The 23,097-nt window shown below is 37.8% G+C and overlaps 1 protein-coding gene across 4 annotated transcripts in view; it reads right to left on the bottom strand.

Moving 5' to 3' along the window:
* Positions 1–23,097, bottom strand: part of LOC115216716 — a 118,537-nt gene that overhangs the window by 34,133 nt on the left and 61,307 nt on the right. For all 4 annotated transcript variants that reach the window (XM_029786254.2, XM_029786255.2, XM_036506813.1 and 1 more), the window contains exon 2: positions 2,380–3,063. In XM_029786254.2, the coding sequence (XP_029642114.1) occupies positions 2,380–3,005 (626 nt within the window). In that variant the 5' untranslated portion in view covers positions 3,006–3,063. The remainder of the gene's footprint in view (positions 1–2,379; positions 3,064–23,097) is intronic.

Raw genomic sequence — 23,097 nt, 5'->3', positions numbered from 1 at the left:
GTTCCAAGATTATGCTGATTTATGTAAAGATACAATGTTGGATGTTATATTTAGCTCATTGATACATGGTTGTTGACTTGTTAGGAATGGAGCCAAGGGCATCAATTGCTACTGGCACTAATCTAGTGGGTGCGTTTCACATTCTTGAAATTTCCAACTGATATTCCGAATAATTAACAATTTTCTTATGTTCTTTGCCAGCCATGTTGTGGGTCACCTGGAATGGCAGCATCTTATAAAATAACATTTTCATGCCTCTTCTCAACCTAAACAATATCCAGTCAATAAACTACTGCTTTATCTGTATAACTATAAAATTCCCGCAGCTATATACAACCAATGCATACATGCGTGTGTATGTGTAGGTGCGTGTGTACACATATGTTGAGCTTGTTTTAAGTTTCATATTAAGTATTTGTTTATTGTTCATGGTACCTATTTATTACAATCAAGTCTTAAAAGTGTATTATGCTTATATAATGCTTCTTTTTTTTTTTATTATAACTGAGATTTTCTAAAGTTTGATAGAATAGTTTGATATCAACCTACTTTCTGTTTTAACCCTCTTGTTACCAGCCCAGCTGAAACTGGCTCTGGCTCTAAGTACAAATGTCTTGTTTTTCATAAGTTTTGAATTAAAATCTTCCACCAAACTTTAGACACAATTTATATTCCTAACACTAGCTGAATGATAACTAAGTTATTTTACTAAATTCTTGGTTATATTTAAAGTAATTGAAAGAAAAACAGAGTATCTCAAAATAAATACAGTAATGAAAGGGTTAATCATGTATCTCAGTAAAAAATAGAAGTCAGTACTGAGATTGAGGGGTTTAATTTGGTCCCAGTTGAATATATGTTGGGATAGGCAGAAATATTTATGCTTCTAGCTTGGGTTCCAAACTCTCACACCTCACCACTCAACCCAGATCAAATTACAGCCCTCAATCTTGCCATCGACTTCTACTTTTAACCCTTATAAGCAGATGGCAAACTTCCAGACTTGTGAGTGGAATTAGAGGATAAAAACTGTACAGAAACCTGTTGTGTTGTGAGTGTGTTCACATGTCAGTTCCTTTTCTTTATACAAGACCTAGGCAAAAAGCAGTGATGTCATGTTTTCATTCTCAGTGAAGAAACTGTGTGCTTTCAAAGTTTAGAAGAATAAAAGTAAGAGTTGGCAACAGGAAGAGCACCTGGCTGTAAAATACAACCTCAAATAAATATCCATCCAACCCATTCCAATACACAAAGAAAAAAGGGAACGGTCAATTTTAGGATAGAATTATATGCACATATTGAATTTTAGTGAAGGCGCAGGAGTGGCTGTGTGGTAAGTAGCTTGCTTACCAACCACATGGTTCCGGGTTCAATCCCACTGCGTGGAACCTTGGGCAAGTGTCTTCTATAGACTCGGGCCAACCAAAGCCTTGTGAGTAGATTTAGTAGACAGAAACTGAAAGAAGCCCGTCATGTATATATATATATATATATATATATATATATATATATATATATATATATATATATATATGTATATATGTATATATATATATGAGGGGGGTGTATGTTTGTGTGTCTGCGTTTGTCCCCCCAACATCGCTTGACAACTGATGCTGGTGTGTTTACATCCCAGTAACTTAGTGGTTCGGCAACAGAGACCAATAGAATAAGTACTGGGCTTACAAAGAATAAGTCCTGGGGTCGATTTGCTCAACTAAAGGCGGTGCTCTAGCATGGCCACAGTGAAAATGACAGAAACGAGTAAAAGAGTAAAAGCACATGGCTTATTAGTTAGGGTGTTTGACTCACAATTGTAAGGTCTTGAGTTTGGTTTCTGGAGGCACATTGTATCCTTGAGCAAGATGCTTCATTTCACATTGCACCAGAATACACAGCCAGCAAAAATCAGTTTTACCTGTATTTCAAAGGACCAGCCATGTCACATTCTGTATAATGCTGGATCTCCCTTGGAGCTATACTATGGGTACATGTGTCTGTGGAGTGCTCAGCCACTTGCACATTAATTTCACAAGCAAGCTATTCCATCGATCAGATCAACTAGCAAACTCATCGTTGTAACCAATGGGATGTCAGATGAAAGTTAGTTAAGTGTATTTTATTTGACGATATACAAAAGTGCACTTTTTTCCCCAAAAAAGTAATGTCTCAAAGAAATACCACCCCAAGTTCTATATGCAAAGTTGCTTTAAATATTACAAGTTTTAATGCAGTGAAAACTTCTTTTTCTGAATATGCACTGCTGAAGTAAGGGTGCATCTTATATGCTTGTGCAACTTTTATGCTATCAACTACTGTAGATATATATAATAGTGCATATCTAAACACAAATCACAAAAATAACAGAATGGTACTTACGAGGCATTCTTGGACTCTTGGTGAAGACGGCTATATTTTACATTGGCAACTGGTTTTTCACCTTCCATACGTAACAAAGGTCCCATCTCTGCACCAAGATTTTTCTTGGCATTTTCAAGAGCCCCTTGGCCCAATCGCTGTGCGACAGGAGGATTTGGAATATTTTCATTGTTGCCATAGTTGTGGAACAAAATATCCACAGTGCCATGGTTTCGGTCAGCATAATGTTGAGCATCTTCGCCTTTCAGCTTTGGTATAGGACGATCAATGATATCTAACTCTCCATATTTATCCATTAGGTTACGCATAGCTTCACCTTTGTTGCTTTCAGCTGTACGAAAACTTTCACTTTGGTTAACTGCTGGAGGCTGGTTTTCAGAACTGCTCAATCCACCACCCATCACTTCAGTCATGCATCCTTTATTAAGGTCATAATTGCGTTTTGCTTCTGCTGTTCGGAGACGTACGCCACCTCTGGGAGAAGCATCACCATTCTGTGTGTTGCTGGTACCAAATAAATTTCCAGTTCCATCACGGACTCTTAAGGCGTACGCTTGGGCTTCAGCACTGCGACGAGGATGATTTTTTGATTTCAGTTTATATTCAGTTCCATTAATTGCAGACATCTTGCTTTGTGGTCATTCAAAATATATTTAACAGCAATAGAAAATGGAGATCAAAATTCTGGAAATGAAAACAAATAAAGAGATAATTAAAACGACAGTTTGAAAGAAAGAAAAAAAACTATAATAAATATGGTGACAAAAGTATTAATAGCTTGGTTGTATGCTTCAGATCAGATTCAAGCCTACAGTCTCTGATCATGGCTTTGTGAATCAAATTTGAGAGAAACTATGCAAAGCCTAGGTGTGTGTGTAACACATACATAAAAATAGATTTACAGATAGATATCTGTTGGGGATCAATGAAATAAATAATTGTCAAATGCTACAATCAATATAATAGGCAAGCTATACCGAAATGAGTGGACCTTATGCCAATGATAAAAATTCCAGTTATCTGTATCAGCACACATAAATAAAGATAAGTCTAAATAAAAAGGAAAGCATTACCTTCTCTCGTGACTAAAAGATTAACCTCTCCTCCCTTACTGTAGGGCGGTGGGGTTAATCTTTTAATCCAGAGAGATTAAGGCACTTGATCATAAAAAACACTTCTGAAGCTGACAGGAGGGAATAAGGTACCCTCATTCTAGAGACCTGACCTGAATGCTTGCAACAGCATGGCTAAGGTACCAGGTGGGGTGTTAAACAGGATGATCATGGAGGGATTTGAACTCAGAAAGCAAAGCTGCAACAAATATTGCAAGGCATCCAGTCCAACATTCTTACACTTCTGATGCACTTTCCTGGATTGGTACTTTTTTTATCCACAGAGAAAAAAAATAAAAGGCAAAGTTTGACCTGAACAGAAATTGAACTGGGACCCAATACCACAAAGCATGCATTTTATCTGATGCTCTTAACAGTCCTGCTAGCTCACCCTAAGGAATGGAAATGTGCATCAGTGCAGTTCATGGTCAATTTAAATTGCTGCAGGTTAGCACTTGTGGGAGTAGCAGAACTAGATCACAAAAGGATACATTTCTAGAAGTAATGATGGACAAAATTCTTGGAAAGTTGAGGCAGCATGTAGAATAAGAGGAAGTTGGGTGCAGAGAGTGACCAAGCTTTATGCATTGACAGGATTTTATTATTGCTGATGGAGTATATTTGTTAGTTCAGCCCCTAGCATGTCCTTTTAAAACAGCATTATGATCAAATGAATTCCAGATATGACCGATGTATCATGTTTTCGGACCAAGCTTCCCTTTTATCCGATGTGCCCTTCCATTTTTTTCATACATGTTTTGAGAGAGATTTGGTTGCTATTTCTAAGAAGTTGAGTCATTGTGTAGAAACTCCAATTTTTTGATTTATGGGCTTTTATCTAAATGGAAATGGTAAAAGTGGATTCAATCACAATCTTTAGAAAGATACTAGTGAGAAAGAGGGAGATAGTCAAACAAACTCTCAAAATGAACAATGTACAATTTGGATGGGAGAAACAGTTCAGCCATGATTTTATTGAAAGAATTACTCAAACTATTTGACTTGCAATTCAATGTGTGTTTGTGTGTGTATGTGTGTGTGTGCACATTTGTGTGTATGTAGTGGGGGGATCATTATGCTAATAACACACGCACTGGCGCAATATCACTTCTTTATTGTTAGTTAACTGGTTAAATATCTAAGCAACTAACTAATCAATCATTTGCTTAATGTGCTAATTGAACAATCAGTTGGTTGTTAGTCAGTCAAAGTTCTTTCATCATTATTCACGACCTTCTCAGTGACTTCTCCAAAGTCAAAGTAATATATATATATATATATATATATATATATATATATATATATATATATATATATCTGTATTTTTTAATGCAACAAAAAAGTATATTGTTAATAGTGGGTGACATCTGCAAAAGATTTAATTTTAAAAATCCTACATCTCTCTAACCTCCTAAAACAATTCTTAAAAAATAAATATGCTAACATTCCACGTAAAGGAATTATGGTTAATGTAGATAAAGCAAGGAGCAGAAAGAAGAAACCCTAAATTGTGCACAAGTATATATAACATGCAGACAAAGGTACACATAACATAACAAACATTTCTTTAAGATAACAGCACAACTACAGCTGACTCAGTTTGTAAAAAGGTTATCTTATATATCATCAACACCAGAAAATCATGTAACATGAAGGACAACAACAGCAACAAAAACTTTCATAATATCCAATTTCAAAGACTTTGTACTTTTCTTTTCCAGCGTTTATCATTAGTTAGAATTCAGAAGACAAATCTAAAACATTCTCATTTTAAGAAATGTTAAAAGCAGGTCTGTGGGGTTGATACACAAAAGTCTTCAACTGTAGTTCCATCTCTGCAACTTTTGACTCAACAGCTCTGTTCAAAGAGTTACCTACAGCAATGACAATACCTCATGAGATGAACAAGAAGCATAGAGTTAACCAGTTTGAGACAGAAGTCTTCAATCAGTGTTGTTGTTGTAGTTGCTGGTGTTCAGCTTTACATATGCCTTGACAAAGGTGTTAAGAAGGGCACCCAGCTCTAGAAACTCAGCCAGATCAGACTGGAGTCTGGTGCAGCCATCTGGTTCGCCAGACCTCAGTCAAATCGTCCAACCCATGCTAGCATGGAAAGCAGACGTTCAACGATGATGATGATGATGAAAGTAAATTTATTATCTGAGGCATTCCATTCACAAGTGTCTAACATGTCCTTTCCTTATTTAAAACCTTTTGAATACCAATGTGCCTCAGACTACCCACTTGTTCCATGAATACCTTGTTTTAAAATTATCTCAATTAAAACCATCCATTAAAAATTCAAGTTTATTTATGTTCAAATACCAGTTTAATGATGACAAAGTTATTTCACTAAATTCTTCATTATTTTAAAAATTAAACTGAAACAGAGGTACTGCATTTCAACAAAAATATGGTAATAAAAGGGTTAAAATGAATACCACACGAGCCAATGGTGGGGCTTAAATTAAAGTCAACCATCATTATTTTATGTAACAAATTTTTAGTTCCCAAACACCAACTAAATAAAGATGAAAGGTTAGTTGTTTTAACGATATCCATTCAAATTCTTGATTTTCAAAATTTACTGAAATGCAATGTATGCCTAGCGCTGAATTAACCATTAAGCAAAATAATCAAAGGAATGAAGGGAACATCACAGAAATGGTAAATGGTTTATGGTACAATAGAAATCACTTTAAAGTTGCTAAAATAATATTTGGAATGGCTTATCTCTATTAAGTATAGAAGCAGATGTGTTATGTAAGATTAATTTTGAGGATCTGATCAAAGATTTTGCAATTAAAAAAAAGTAGGAGAAAACTTTTCAATATAAATAAAGTGTGGAGGTATACAGAAATAAACATTATTTTCCATCTAACTGTTAGTTTTATTTCATTTAAAAAAAATTCAAAAATATTTTATGGTTTATTATTGTTTATATTTTAAATTACATATAAGCAGGGGCACCAAAATCTTTTAAGTGCTTAAAACCCCTATGGGTCTTAATATGGCCCCGTGTATTCCATTAGAAATAAAATCATGAATAGAGTTAAGCACCAGTTAAGTAAGTACTGGGGTTAAGAAATTCTACTACACCTTTCCCTAAAAAATGTCTTTATTATTATTTTTTTTCTTTCTTGAGCCCTAAGAATCACAGGGCTGGTTATCTGGTTTCCATGACATACAAGTGACAGGGTATAACATTCCATCTGAATGGGACATCAGTCTATCGTAGGGTTTGAGGCCAACAATTTTGAAGGCAGAGGACAAGTCAAATTCATCAATCCCACACTCAAGTGGTACTTTGTTTAATTGCCCACCCAAAGAGATGAAAGTAAAAGTTGACCTCGGTGAGATTTGAACTCAGAATGTCAAGAGGCGGAAGAAATGCCACTAAGCATTCTGTTCAATGTGTTAAACAACTCTGCCAGTTCACCACTTTTAAGAATGTTTGGTCTTCTTCAAATTGGCATAAAAAATGCATATGTCCACTGGATTGGCAAAATCGCTAAGGTGTGGGACAAAATGCCTTGTGGTAGACTGCAGCCATGCTGGAGCACCATCTTGAAGAATCTTAGTCAAATGAATCAGTCCCAGTACTTATCTTTTAAGCTTGATACCTATTCTATCAATGTCTTTTGAAGAACCACTAAGTTACAGGAATATAAACACACCAACACCAGTCATCAAGGAGTGGGGGACACACACACACAATGGGCTCTTTTCTGTTTCTAATTCACTCGCAAGGCTTTGGTCGGCCTGAGGCTATAGTAGAAGACACTTGCCCAAAGTACCATGCAGTCGGAGTGAACCTGGAACCATGTGGTTGGTAAGCAAATGTCTCACCACACAGCCATGCCAGCACCTCTAAATACATTGCAAATGAATAAAGTCTCTTCCCCTGACAGCATTGATGTGATACCAAATCTTATGATGAAGAGGAATGTATGAGACGACTTAACTTTTCATTAATCTGAAGTTTAATTAAACCAACAGCTTACTACAATGGGTGTTGAGTAGTGTTGTACTCCACACTGGAAAGCTATGTCAATCAATATAACCCATATTGCAATAACAGTTCAGACTGATAGCAAAATAAATATCTATAAGCAAAATAATAATAATAATAATACAAAATATTTAAGACAACAGCAAATATAATGCTTGTTAGTCATAGTCCAATCTCTGTCCCCCTTCTTCCTTCCTGCTTTCCTTCTGTTAAGCGTTTGGTTACTTTGTGCTAACTCTACTAAATCAAACAAGAGAATCAGTTGTTTAACAATGGTGATGATGATGATGATGGTGGTGGTGGTGGTGATGTATGCCAAAATATTTGATTACGTAAATATACCGTCCTCATCATCATAATTATCATCATTACAGTCATTGCCACCATCACAATTTGTCATTGTCACTACCACCATCATCATCATCATCATCATCATTAACACCACCATCACCAACATCATCATCATCATCATCATTTTTCCAGTAGTCAAAGTAAGAATCTGCATGTACAAACTTCATATGCTTCTTGAAATATCTTAGAAAGAAAAACAAACGATTTTAAAACTATGTTTACGTCACAGGAAGACAGTTTTACTTTATAGTACTGATGGCGATGAGAGAGGAAGGAAGAAATGAAGAGAAAGAGAGAAAGACAGGCAGACACACAGACAGAGAACTTCCTTTTTGTCTATTTTTAACCACCATTCACATCCAAAAACTTAAGATATTTACAGAAATATTTGCAATACCAAAAACCTCCTCGTCTTGGTTGATATCATTTCCATTAGTTTGAGTTTCACATAAATAAACATAATCAGTCCTTAGTTCTTGGCCCTTACACACACTCTCTCTCTCTCTTTATTTATTCACCTTCTTGTATATTTAGGATAAACCCTGACACTTCAGTTCACCTATCCTTTCTCTCTTTCCTGCTGTGGTAGCCATGCATCTCCTCTATAGCAAGACACCTGTTCCTGACCCCCTATATTTTGTCCTCTCAATACTTGGCACAAAGCCACCTCACTCAATATGTATCCCCACTCTGTTATTGGTGCCATGAAAAAAGCATCCAGTACACTCTGTGAAGTGGTTGTCTTTAGGAAGGGAATACAACCATGGAAACTTAGTCAAAGCAAACACTGAAATCCAACACATCCCTCTGGCTTGTTGGATCCTGGTGAACCACACCAGCATGGAAGACGGACATAAAATAATAATGACGATGTACATTCTTCTTAATAATAATAATGATAATTTAATGAAAAAGAATGGGTAAACAATTGGAAAATGAAATCACTGCATGAGCAATTACCTCAGAGAAATTGAAGGAAAAGACAAGATCAATACTTGGAGATGGCTAAGAAAAAATTATCTGAAAGGATGCACTGAGACATACCCGTGCTGGTGGCACGTAAAAAGCACCATCCGAACGTGGCCGATGCCAGCGCCACCTGACTGGCATCCGTGTCGGTGACACGTAAAAAGCACCAACCGATCATGGTCATTTGCCAGCCTCCTTTGGCCCCTGTGCTGGTGGCACCTAAAAAGCACCCACTACACTCATGGAGTGGTTGGCATTAGGAAGGGTATCCAGCTGTAGAAACTCTGCCAGATCAGACTGGAGCCTGGTGCAGCATCCTAGCTTCCCAGACTCCGATCGAACTGTCCGACCCATGCTAGCATGGAAAACAGATGTTAAACGATGACGATGATTGTTTTTCCATCCACTTTTCCATTGGTCAGATGGAAATTGTCAAGGCAAATTTTTTTACAGCCAGATACCCTTTCTGTTACCAGACTCAACCTGTTTCCAGATAGGGTCAGACATGTTTTCACAGAAAACTGAAAATAAAGAACACTGATTGCATAACTGTGACACTTGTTAACAACTATCAAGCTATGTCAAGGCAAGAAGAGAATAACATACAGAAACGCACAGACACAAAATAATGGGCTTCTTTCAGTTTCCATCAGGTAAATCCACTCATATAAGTTTGGACAGCCCAAGGTTACAGAAGACATTTGCCCAAGGTGCTGTGAAGCAATATTGATTTTGAAACTACAGAGCTTCTACTTAACTAACCACACCCACGCATGCATAGATGATTGTCTTTTCTTCACACAGCAGTAAAAGTCAGATCCCAAGGGTTTACATTCAAAGACCAGACTGGTTTGCCATCAATACCGAGACTCAGATATACAAATACATACAAATCTTCACACACACAAACACACATTTCATAGGTAGTTTGTCAGCTTTTACTTTAGTTGTTATTCTTCTTACAGCCAGTGTAGAGCAGACAGACACACACACACACATTCAAGGAGAAGAGGAGGACTAAAAACTGCTGCTGCTGAACTCAATGAAGAAGACCTCAGCAAATAATCCAAACTTCATGTCTGTCTGTGTCACAACCAACAATCAGACATAGCTCTGACAGCATGTTCTTAGTATTTACTACTACTACAACAAATTCTTGTAACTACGTAATTAAATTCATTATGGAGGAAAGGAAGTAGCCTAACTGAGACTACTGAGAAAAGGACTGAAAGTGAAATTAAGTCATGGGAATATAGACCAAGTGTTTGCCGGTTCAAACCTTACTCCTGGAACTAGTACCACCTTGGATAGCCATTATTGCCTTAGGTTACTCAATATTTTATGCGTGCAATTTGGTAGGTGTGCAGCCCTAAACACACACACACATGACAAACTTCTCTGTTATGACCATCCCAGGTTTAACCCAGAGTGCAGTGCCCTCCGGGCCAATATGTCATACTTTTCTAATTCAGCAGGTTATGCCATTTGAGGAAGAATTAGCTGCTATTTCTAACAGTTCAAGTGACTACAAAGGGGATCTCTCATTTACTTCATTACCATTTCATTAAGACAAGAGGGTGCTCAAATTGACAAAACACCAACTCAAGGATAATTTATCAACTTGGGTTTGGTAAGCTAATATACTAAGAGGCAACAACAAAATCTTTCATCAAAGAAGCAAAGTACTGCATAGTATTAATTCCATCAACAAACCAAGCTTTCCACTATCTACTTGATCTAGTCAACCTGCAGGTATTATACATACCCGAAATCTATGAAGCATGTTAATTATCTATCTAAGCATGTGTCTTCTTTTTATAGAAGCAACAATCACTCGAATAACAGCAGAGTATCAATGCAACTGAGTTTGTTGGTTCATTTTACATCTATTTTTTACCAAACAAGTACGGGTTACACAAATATCTATTGCTGAGGCATTGCTTACAGCTAGATGCCTTTCCTGTCATTAACCCTTAACCTGTTGTTCAAGTGAAGGGAATTTTCATTCCTCCTGTTTTTGTTAAGCACAGAATTATCAATTTTTTTATACAAGCTTAGAATGTAACCTTTCACACACACACACAGACACGCGTCATCAAATATAGGTTTCCAGTGTTGGTATGGGTAAAATGGTTAGACAGGGCCCAACAAGCTGCAGGACCACATCTTTCTCCAAAGTGTCATGTTTGGCATGGGATTTTTTTTTATAGCTGGATATCCTTTCTGATACCAACCACTTTACAGTGTATACTGATTGTATTTTTTCCATGGATCTAGCAATATAGAAGATGCCTTGTCATCAACAAAATTAAAGCGCCTTCTCAAGCTATGCCGTGTCAGATCAATTACCAGTCACTTACAAAATGTACTTGGTGCTTTTTGTGACACCAGCATTGTTGGGGTTGCCTTGAAGTTTGCAAAGCAAAAAAGATCCATAATGACAGAAGGAACAAATTTATTGTCAGAGGATGATAATGGGGAGAATATTAGTGGGTACATTGTTGGGGGTAGGAGTAAAGAAGAGAGAGGTGATACGAAAGAGGAAGAGCAATGTCATGGGTAAGTGTGAAGGAGGAGGGAATGGATGGCCTTCATTCAGTTTCCACCTACCAAATTCACTCACAAGAACATTGGTCAGCCTACGGCTTTAGTAGAAGACACTTGCTTAAAGTGCTGTGCAGTGGTATTGAACCTGAAACCACATAGCTGCAAAACAAGTAGCCTAATCACATAGCTATGTCTACACCTGAGCATTCAGAACTATTCTCAATAGCATGCTAGTTAACAAACATCTAAGAAAATATATAAGGCAGCAAACAACAGATATATAATCAAATGCACTGCTATTTCAGACAGTTATGTGTCTTTGGTTTGTCAAAAGAATTAAATTTTAAAAAATGAGTTCTTAATTAAACATAATCATCATTTTACCAGTTACTTTCCATGCTTGCGTAAGTCAGACAAAATTCATTGATGCATATTTTCTATGGCCAGATACTCTGTCACCAACCCTCTCTTGTTTCCAAGAAAGGTATTATTTCCTCTACTCCTTTGAACATAAACAGTTCATTGACGGGACATGTCTACATGGAAGATTGCAGCTAAAGGACAATGTCTTAGTACAAACAGTTACTACTCACAAACAGAATATAAGTGTCAAAACAAAGCTATACAAACACTCAAACACACACACACACACACACACACACACACACACACAATGTATATATCAAATACATACTTAGACATATATACACATTCATACAAACACATTTACAAGAAGCCTTCTTACAGTTTCCATCTACCAAATTCACATACAAAGCACTGGTCTGCCTGGGGTCATAGAAGACACTTGCCCAAAGTACCTCACAGTGGAACTGAACCTGAAACTATGCAGTTGTGAAGCAAACCTCTTAACCATCCAACCATGCCAGTTCCTATCAGTTTTCAATGATGTAAGATAAAATATAAATTTTTTTTCCTCTAGGAAAGTCATAATCAGAAATAACAACTCCATAAATCAATATCTAATTTTATCTAAGTTCAATAACAAAAGTACACATACATTATCTATTTCTAACAAGCAATCAATATTATATTTGTTATCATAGATTAAGAGTAACACATTTAATCTGACGCATGGCTGAGTGATTAGGAAGTCTGCTTTGCAACAGCATGGTGCTGGGTTCAATCCTACAGTACAACACTTTGAGCAAATGTCTTCTATTATAGTCCCAAACTGACAAATGCTTTGTGAGTGCCTTCGGTAGAAACTGTACAAAGCCCACTGTGTGTGGGTGTGAGTGAGAGAGTATTAAAATTCTGTGCATTTCTGTAAAATCCCTGGACTGTAGGCAGTGGTGTTTGTCAACATTTCCCTGTTAACCAATCACCCAGTGAACGACAAGCAGAACGAGTTCTCCCTTACTTGAAGTACAGTTAAGGGTTAGTGACAAGAAGGGAGTCTATCTATAAAAAAAAATGCCTCATTAATATGTATTTGTGTGACCCATGCCAGCATGGAACAACAGATATGAAACAAAACCAGCTCTAACTGCTATCACTTGTCCACTCTGTTACAAGCATTCAAAGGACCAAATCCCTCATTAGAAAATCCCTTGAAATTTTAATGTGTCACTTCCCAGTATTTGTTTTGTTCTAGAAAACTACAGTTTGGCTATCTAATTATTTCTAATTATGCAACAAGAAGTCTGGTGCAGGCTTCGGCCTACCCTGCTCTTGTGAAACCATCCCACCAATGCTAGCATGGAAGGTGGACATTAGATGATGATAAGACAACATTAATTTAATGATTGATAACATTTTAATCCTTTCATTACTGTATCTATTTAGAGATGCTCTGTGTTTCTTTCAATTATTTTAAATATAACAAAGAATTTAGTAAAATAACTTAGTTATCATTAAGCTAGTGTTAAGAACATAAATTGTGACTAAGATTTGGTGGAAGATTTTTAATTCAAAACTTATGAAAACAAGACATTTATACTAAAGAACCAGAGCTGGTTTTAGCCAGGTTGGTAATGAAAGGGTTAATCAGTTTTGCATGCAAAAGTACTCAGGTAATGTTCCAGTCTTGTTAGACCTCTTCAGCACAACAGTAAACCTTATTGTACATGTCAAAGGAGTGATGAGAGAACTACTAAGTAGATATGCCAATGTAAGTGAATAAACAAAAAAGATTAGCATGTTTAACTGCAATGATTTATTTCATAATAAACATTTGGGAAAATTTAATAAAAATAAAAGTAAACACAGCTAGGTGTTTACATTTGCTTTCTTAATGTACATGGTGTTAGCCTAAGATTTGAACTCACAAACTTTTATCCCACATGGTATTTCCATGAGCAAAGTCCTCAAAAGTAGCTTTCTGTGAAGGGTAACTCGATAACCTAGTCTTGATTACACTGAAATATAATCATTACTGAGATGAAATAACACCCAATGAGCAAGCCAAGGAGGCAGCCTCTATGTGATTGCTCAACATACTAGAAACAGCAGTTAAATAAAATTCAAATTATCTTTTAAAACAAACGAAATACATTAGATAATGTGACCCTAGGTTCTCTACAGAAAGGAAAAGAACAGGATGAACATGTTTGGAATACTTTGATCATAGGTTCACTCAACCCAACGGACTTGAAGTTATAAAACAACAACAACACAATGAAAACCTTTGTTACTAATTGCATAGCTTCTCCATCCTAGCCTACCTGAGTTCACCTGGCTCTCTCCGCCCACACACACAAAGCCTGCACTTGACCCTTTTCCTAATCTATCTCCTCCAAATTGTAACTTCCAGAAATCCTTTTCTACTTATATTTTCCCCCACAGCTGTTTAACCTAAACTTTATCTACACCAACTTTACCAACCTGGGTAAGGAGGGAGTGGGGGAGGCGAAAGAGGAGAAAAGATCATGGGCATTACTCCACCTCCTTTTCCTAGTCCCAAACAAACACTGAAGGCCCAATGACTAAACCACAGTTTTATATTAACCGGTAAATGTAGTTAAGCAGCTTATGTCATTGGTACCTCTCTCTGTCTCATATATATATATCATCATCATCGTTTAACGTCCGTTCTCCATGCTAGCATGGGTTGGACGGTTCGACCGGGGATCTGGGAAGCCAGAAGGCTGCACCAGGCTCCAGTCTTATCTGGCAATGTTTCTACAGCTGGATGCCCTTCCTAACGCCAACCACTCTGAGAGTGTAGTGGGTGCTTTTTACGTGCCACCTGCATCATCATCATCATCGCGTTTAACGTCCGTTCTCCATGCTATGGGTTGTTCGTGGGTCTGAAGCCAGAAGGCTGCACCAGTCCATATATATATATATATGTGTGTGTGTGTGTATATATATATATAATCTGTGTGTGTTTGTCCCCCTGCCATTGCTTGACAACTGATGCTGGTGTGTTTATGCCACCATAACTTAGCAGTTTGGCAAAAGGGAATGATAGAATAAGTGCTAGGCTTACAAAGAATAACTCTTGGGTCCAATTTCTTCAACTAACACCCTTTCGGACAGCGCTCCAGCATGGCCACAGTCAAAATGACTGAATCAATATATATATATAAATGGGATTGCACCTAGAAAGTTCCTCTGAGAGGCACAATTCCAGACAAAGTTGTTTATGGATGACCAGCAGTTGCACATGCATGCTTAGGTGATGAGGAGGGAAGAGGAGAGAGAGGAGGGAAAGGGAGAAGAGATGGGAAGAGGGAGAAGGGAAGGGGAGAGGGAGAAGGGAAGATCATGGACATTACCCCCTCCTCTTTTTCTAGTCCCTAACAAAACACAAAAGGACTCAATGACGTAAGTCACAGTTTTATATGAATCTTTGCAACCAGTAGTTTCAGGTTCAGTCCCACAGTGCAGCATTTAGGGCAAAGTATCTTCTACCTTAGGCCAACTAATGCCTTGTGACTGAATTTGGTGAACGGAAACTGTGTAGAAGCCCATGATGAGTGTGCGTTTCCCACTCAACTCACTGCTTGTTTATGTTCTTGTATGTAAATGGTTTGGTAAAAAAGACCAACAGAATAAATAAGTACCAGACCTTAAAATCTAAGTAGTGGGGGTCGATCGGTTTAACTGAACCAGAGGTGGGGAAACCCACCGTCTGCTTTCCATGTTGGCATGGGTTCGAAGATTTGACTGAGGGCTGGCAAGCCAGGAAGCTGCACCAGGCTCCAATCTGTTCTAGCAAGGGTTCTACAGCTGGATGCCTTTCCTAAAGCCAACCACTTCCAGAGTCTAGTGGATGTTTTTTACATGCCACTGGCACAGAGGAGGGGTGGTGTCAGGCGGCACTGGCATCGACCATGCTCAAATGGTGCTTTTTATGTACCACCAGCCTTTACTAATATATATTTATATAACCATTCCAAAACAGACAGTGGAGCTTAGTGCAGTCCTCTGGCTTGCCAGCTCCTGTCAAAAAATCCAACCAAGCCAGCATGAAAGACAGATGTTAAATGATGATGATATATGCTATTTTAGTCCACATGAGAAAACTTAGTATATCTATGCTATCCACCCACCCACCCCCACCTCCATATTCTAAGAAGCTACACCATCTGATAACTATAACTCTTAGTTACCTTTCATAGCCCATGTAATCTGAATTACAATATCTACTCAAGCTGCCATCTTAAATATCCCAGGTTTGCTTCATTGCTGCCCTTGTAATGTGCCTGCCTCTGTCTGTCTGTCTGTGTGTCTCTCCCTCTCCCTTTCTCTCTATCACACTGTCTGCTATATAAAGCAAACATGACAGGCAGTAATATGTAGAACACAGTCAAAATATGTGTCAAATGGAATTTTATTTTGCTTTGTTTTATTGTTCATACAATAATCAATTTTGTATGTATGCCTGTATGTGTGTGTATGTATATATATATATTATAATTGATTATTTTATATATGAAGCTTTTACAAGAGCGGCGACAGTGACTTCCAAGTTTCAGCATGCTAACTTCTGTCAGACAGTTAGTTCAACAAAGTCTAGCAGACTGAAACTGTCACCTTCTTCTTGTAATAGGTGTAGGGGTGGCTGTGTGGTAAGTAGCTTGCTTACCAACCACATGGTTCCGGGTTCAGTCCCACTGCGTGGCACATTGGTCAAGTGTGTTCTAGTATAGCCTTGGGCCGACCAAAGCCTTGTGACTGGATTTGGTAGACGGAAACTGAAAGAAGCCCGTCGTATATATATGTATATATGGATGTATGTATATGGATGTATGGATGTATATATATATATATATATATATATATATATATATATATATATATATATGTATATGTATGTGTCTGTCTCCCCAACATCGCTTGATAATAAATGCTGGTTGTTTACATTACCCGTAACTTAACGGTTCGGCAAAAGAGACCGATAGAATAAGTACTAGGCTTACAAAGAATAAGTCCTGGGGTCGATTTGCTCGACTATGGGTGGTGCTCCACCATGGCCACAGTCAGATGACTAAAACAAGTAAAAGAGTAAAGAATAAACATGTACTCTACTAAAATGTATTGAGTAATTCTACAGCTTAATGTTAAACTTTTTTATATACAAGCATGCACACACATATCTATGTCCGTATACATCTCCCCCACCACCACCACCAACTTCAGTCCAATGTCTATATCCGCTCCCTCTCCTTAACCCTGCAATGTTGTTGCAACTACACTAGCATACATGTCACGCTCGCACAGATGAATACCAAAGGCGTGCATATACATGTACACGCACTCACATACACCAGACCAAAATGTGCATGCATATGTTCTTCCAGGTAAACCTGCATACACTCATACGCTTATATACAAATACAAGAATGTACATACTTATGCACACGCACCCAATTCATGCATCCCAAAACACATTCATGCATGCACATATGTACAACTGGTGCTAACGCACACAGATACATACACAAACATATTTGAATGCACACGTATACAGAAGGTACTGATAAGCGCATGCACAAGTAAACAAGGTACAAATAGGCACGTGCATACACACACACACACACACACACTCTTATACAACCAAAAACACACCCACATCCACACTCATACATCTGGTACACACACACACACACACACACACACACACTCTCACCGGCCTTGCTTCTGTCAGTATCCAATTCCTTTCAAAAGTCCGCCAGACACCAGCTTCCTCTCCAACCATGTGGTCCAAGAAATTCTCCTTTTTAATGCATCTGGTGGTGCTGAAATACTGACCTCACTTCTAACAACACCCTGTGATTCGTCTTGACTAATAGCCACCCATTTCTAGTTGCTATCTTGGACTTCCTGTACTTTGCCATTTGTTAATCTGAGCTTGAATGAGCTAGGTTCCGCCAAGAAGCTTGTGAAACTTTGCAAGGAGCTGATTCAAACTGTATTATTAAATAATAATAATGCTTTCTACTATAGGCACAAGGCCTGAATTTTTTTTTGGGGTGCTAGTCAATTTCATTGACCACAGTGTGTAACTGGTGCTTACTTAACCAACCCTGAAATGATGAAAGGTAACATTTGAACTCAGAATGTAAAGACGGATGAAATGCCACCAAGCATTTTGCCTGGCATGCTAATGATTCTGCCAGCTCACCGCCTTAATAATAATAATAATAAATAAATAAATAAATAAATAAATAATAATAATTTGCACTGTTGGGGACAGTGAGGAAATCAGAAAATGCTCTATTGGGGACAGCAATTGGGGAATGAGGATTTTGAGATTGGTACTTGGGTGTTAAGTATCATGGTAAAAGACCCTGTGAGACCTTTGACAACAGGTTGTTGTCCATGCTTACAGAATTAACTGGAGTAAATAACATCGAAAGCTCTGAGAAGTAAAATGGAACACGCACACACACATATATATTCATACATACATGCACAGAGAAAGAGAAAGATTATTTGTTTACATAATGAGTTATATAATAAGGGATAATTATGACTGGTGATGGCAGTGGTGGTGGAGGGTTCAATATAAATAAGAGCTCCCCTCTCTTCAAATTTCTGACCATGTGACTGAGAGATCATCAGTACTGCTGTTGTTGTTAGTATTAGCAGTATGGCGTCATTGAAAACTTTTAGTTTTGGTCTTCATTCACGTCATATTCATCTTGATAACGTTCATTAATTACCTCCATCCTTTCATTTAATTGCAAGAGGTCAATAAATAGCTTTTGTCTTTGCCCTTTTTTCTGATGCAAAAAAAAAAAAAATCGTAAAAATTTCAAGCAAAAGTTGGGGGTAGGGATGAGGGGGTTAGTTGCAATGACCAATTGTAGTGGTAACAAGGAACATACAAATAATTACATATAGATTTTAAAATTTTAATAATTTCAATAGTAATGATGTTAGGTCAAGTTTATGCTATTGTTTTCATACTTTCAGTCACTGCAGCCAGGCTCGAGCAGCCAATTATATCAATCCCAGTAATTATTATTGTTGGCAATTATTTTCAACATCCGAAAGACGGAAATGTAAATGGACGGCACAGACGTGGTTGTGTGGTAAGAAGTTTACTTCCCAACTACATGGTTCCAGGTTCAGTCCCACTGCATGGCACCTTGGGCAAGTGTTTTCTACTATAGCCTCAGGCCAACCAAAGCCTTGTGAGTGGATTTGGTAGACGGAAACTGAAAGAAGCTGAAAGGCGATGAGCTGGCAGAATTGTTAGCACAGTGGGTGAAATCCTTAGCGGTATTCCATCTGCCGCTACGTTCTGAGTTCAAATTCCGCCGAGGTCGACTTTCGGGGTCAATTAAATAAGTACCAGTCACACACTGGGGTCGATATAATCGACTTAATCCGTTTGTCTGTCCTTGTGTGTCCCCTCTGTGGCAGTAAAGAAATAAGAAACTGAAAGAAGCTCATTGTGTGTGTGTATGTATATGTGTGTCTGTGTCTGTCCCCCACTCATCTGGATGACAAATGGTGTTGGTGCCTTTATGTCCCCATAACTTAGCAGTTCAGCTAAAGAAATCAATAGAATAAGTATCAAGCTTAAAAAAAAAAGTATTGAGGTCAACTATAAATTCTTTAAGGTAGTGCCCCCAGCATGGCCACAGTCTAATGACAGAAATAGGTAAAAGATAAAAGGTATGTTGTTATATCAAAAAATAATGAAATAATGAACTATGAATGTCATTAAAAACAAGAGGCTATGTTATTTGACATCAATGTGTGTGTGACTGATTCCTTGTATTGACATCATATGGTAATTGTAAGCGAGTGTCACTGTCATACAAGCAGTGTCATTTGATTCCAATTTCCTGTGAAAACATGTCCAACCAAGGGAAATATTACCTTACGTGAAAACAGATGAGGGTTGGTGACAGGAAGGGCATCCAGTCACAGAAAAATCTGCCTCAATAAATTCTGCCTGATCCATGCAAAATAGAGAAGCAGACATTTTTCTAAGATGATGATGATGATGGAGATGATAATGATGATAAATATTTCTTTACCACTAAAAGTATTGTGTCAGCAAGGTCACTTATGGTTGGATAGAACCAATAGCAACACTTATTTTTTAAGGGTGAACTTAAGTAGCCGGGTTTTTTTTTTTTGTTAAAACAGTGGTTCCCGAAATGGGTGGTATTGCTACCCCCACCCCGCCACCTGAGAGCAGTGAAAAATTTCAAGGGGGGCATTGAAGTGGGGAGATAATGGGGTAGTGATTCATGTAAAAACAACAAAGTAATGGGTTCATCAGGTCAAATTTTATTTGTGAATTTGCTTCAGAAAGAGGTCTATGTTTCTGATAGTTGGAGTGGGGGCACTAAGAACGTGGCCTGGGTATCAAGGGGGCAGGAGCCCAAAAAAGTTTGGGAACCACTGCGTTAAAGGGTTACACTAGCATTTCCCAACCTATTTTCATGCCAGCAATGCCAAATCACATATGTTCATCTACCTATATACAATGACACAACTAGCTTATTTTCATTCAAAAGTTTCTTTCTTTCTCTAACAGTATTGTTTTCATTGTATCAAATTTTCCAAGCCTATCTTTTTACCTTTTATTTGTTTCAGGTATCAGACTACAGCTATGCTGAGGAACGAGCCTTGAAGGGTACCCAGATGTAGAAAATCTACCTCAGCGAATTCTGTCTGGCCCATGCTAGCATGGCAAAGTTCACTTCAACATAAAACATACAGCTCATTATATATATATAAAAAATAGATACAGACACATTTTCATATTGCGGGCAGTGTAGCAAGCATATATTCTGTCAGAACTTGTGTTAGTTAATTAACAAACATAAATATTTACTTTGGAACAAAATCAAAATAGATGTCAAATAGAATAATTTTTGTGTTGTTTCATTATTTGTTTACATAATGAGGAGAATAATAATAATGATTTGAGATTAACAATGTCCTTGTTATTAGTGTAGCCACATTGCTGGAGACTAAATTTGGGATTTGTCAATTTAATTCACTTGTATATGTTGGAGCACTTTGACAGACAAAGTGTGATTGGAAAAAAAAAGAAAAAAAAGTAAAAAAAAACAACTGCGTCAGGAAGATGTCTCTAAAAATAGTATTTTAAGCTTTATATAAATTAATGGTTTCTGGCTCAAGTACAAGGCCACAAATTTGTAAGGAAGAAGTGATTAGCATAACTCCAATATACGACAATGGAAAGATTTGAATTCGAATGTATACATAACAGAGTGGAGGCACATGGCTTAGTGGTTAGGGTGTCAGCACCATGATCGTAAGATTGTGGTTTCGATTCCTGGACCGGGCGACGTGTTGTGTTCTTGATCAAAACACTTCATTTCACGTTGCTCCAGTCCACTCAGCTGGCAAAAATGAGTAATGCTGTGATGGACTGGCGTCCCGTCCAGCTGGGGAACACATTTGCCATAGAAACCAGGAAACCGGGCTCATGAGCCTGGCTAGGCTTTAAAAGGGCACATTTATTTATTTATTATACATAATAGAAGCAGCATTAGATTAAAATAGCCATCTATGTATCATACTTAATGTAAATACCATCACTGAAAGGCAAGTTACTGCAGTTTTTATCCAGAAATAACATTTCACATGTGCGAGTATAAGGAAGAAAGCACAAGCTAGAATTTAACTATACTGAAGAAAAACATTTAGACTGTTATACATTGAAGCCACTGTCATTACTATTCTTGTTAAAGACCAATAAATATGTACCCTATGGAGCAATCCTTCAGCTTAATGTAAAATTATTATTACTTGACAAAATATATATAAATATTTGCCATCATCATCACCATCTAATGTCTGTTTTCCATGCTGGCATGAGTTGGACAGTTTGACAAGAGCTGACAAGGTGGAGAGCTGCATCAGGCTCTAATTGTCTGTTTTGGCAAGGTTTCTACAGTTGGATGCCCTTCCTAATACCAACCATTTACAGAATGTACTTGCTGCTTTTCACATGGCACACCAGCACAAGTACTTTTTATATAGCAATTATATTCTTTTCCTTGTTTCAGTCATTTGACTGCAGCCATGCTGGAGCACCGCCTTTAGTCAAGGAAATCGACCCGGGGACTTATTCTTTGTAAGCCCAGTACTTATTCTATCAGTCTCTTTTGTCGAACCGCTAAGTGACGGGGACGTAAACACACCAGCATCAGTTGTCAAGCAATGCTAGGGGGACAAACACAGACACACAAACATACACACACACACACATATATATATATATATATATATATATATATATATATACGACGGGCTTCTTTCAGTTTCCGTCTACCAAATCCACTCACAAGGCATTGGTCGGCCCGGGGCTATAGCAGAAGACACTTGCCCAAGATGCCACGCAGTGGGACTGAACCCGGAACCATGTGGTTGGTTAGCAAGCTACTTACCACACAGCCACTCCTGCGCCTATATATATATATATATATATATATATATATACCATTATTATCATCATCATCATTTAATGTCCGTCTTCCATGTTGGCATGGGTGAGACAGTTTAACAAGAGCCGGCCAGGCAGAAGCTTGCACCAGACTTCTGTGACTGTTTTTCCCAGCTTGTATGGGTTAGATGGAGATTTATTTTGAGGCAGCATTTCCTGGCCAGATGCCTTTCATGTCACCAACCCATACCAGTTATTCAATTAAAAGATATATATATTCCAAACATAAAAACAGTTGTTGATCAACCAAAACTTCATCATTATCAAATTACAATATTTTTTATTGAAATTTTTATCTAAATATGAACACTTCCCGGCCAATGCACCATATCTTATAGGCGCAGGAGTGGCTGTGTGGTAAGTAGCTTGCTTACCAACCACATGGTTCCGGGTTCAGTCCCACTGCATGGCACTTTCAGCAAGTATCTTCTACTATAGCCTCGGGCCGACCAAACCCTTGTGAGTGAATTTGGTAGACGGAAACTGAAAGAAGCCCGTCATATACCGATGCTGGTGTGTTTACATTCCCATAACTTAGCAGTTCGGCAAAAGAGACTGATAGAATAAGTACTAGGCTTACAAAGAATAAGACCTGGGGTCGATTTGCTTGACTAAAGGCAGTGCTCCAGCATGGCTGCAATCAAAATGACTGAAACAAGTAAAAGAGTAAAAGAGAGAGAGACTTTAGTACTGGTGCTACTGGGTAGATTGGTATTAAAACCATTAACAAGTACAATCTATTCAACAATCTATTTTTTGCTTTTCTTTTAAGATGGTTGATGGAGAATTTAGCTTTCTTGCAGATCCAAAAGCTAAAT

The sequence above is a fragment of the Octopus sinensis genome, linkage group LG10 (genome assembly GCF_006345805.1).
Source record: "Octopus sinensis linkage group LG10, ASM634580v1, whole genome shotgun sequence".
NCBI lineage: Eukaryota > Metazoa > Mollusca > Cephalopoda > Octopoda > Octopodidae > Octopus > Octopus sinensis.
The sequence above is the reverse complement of the archived record's forward strand: the minus strand, read 5'-3'. Positions and strand labels throughout refer to the sequence as shown.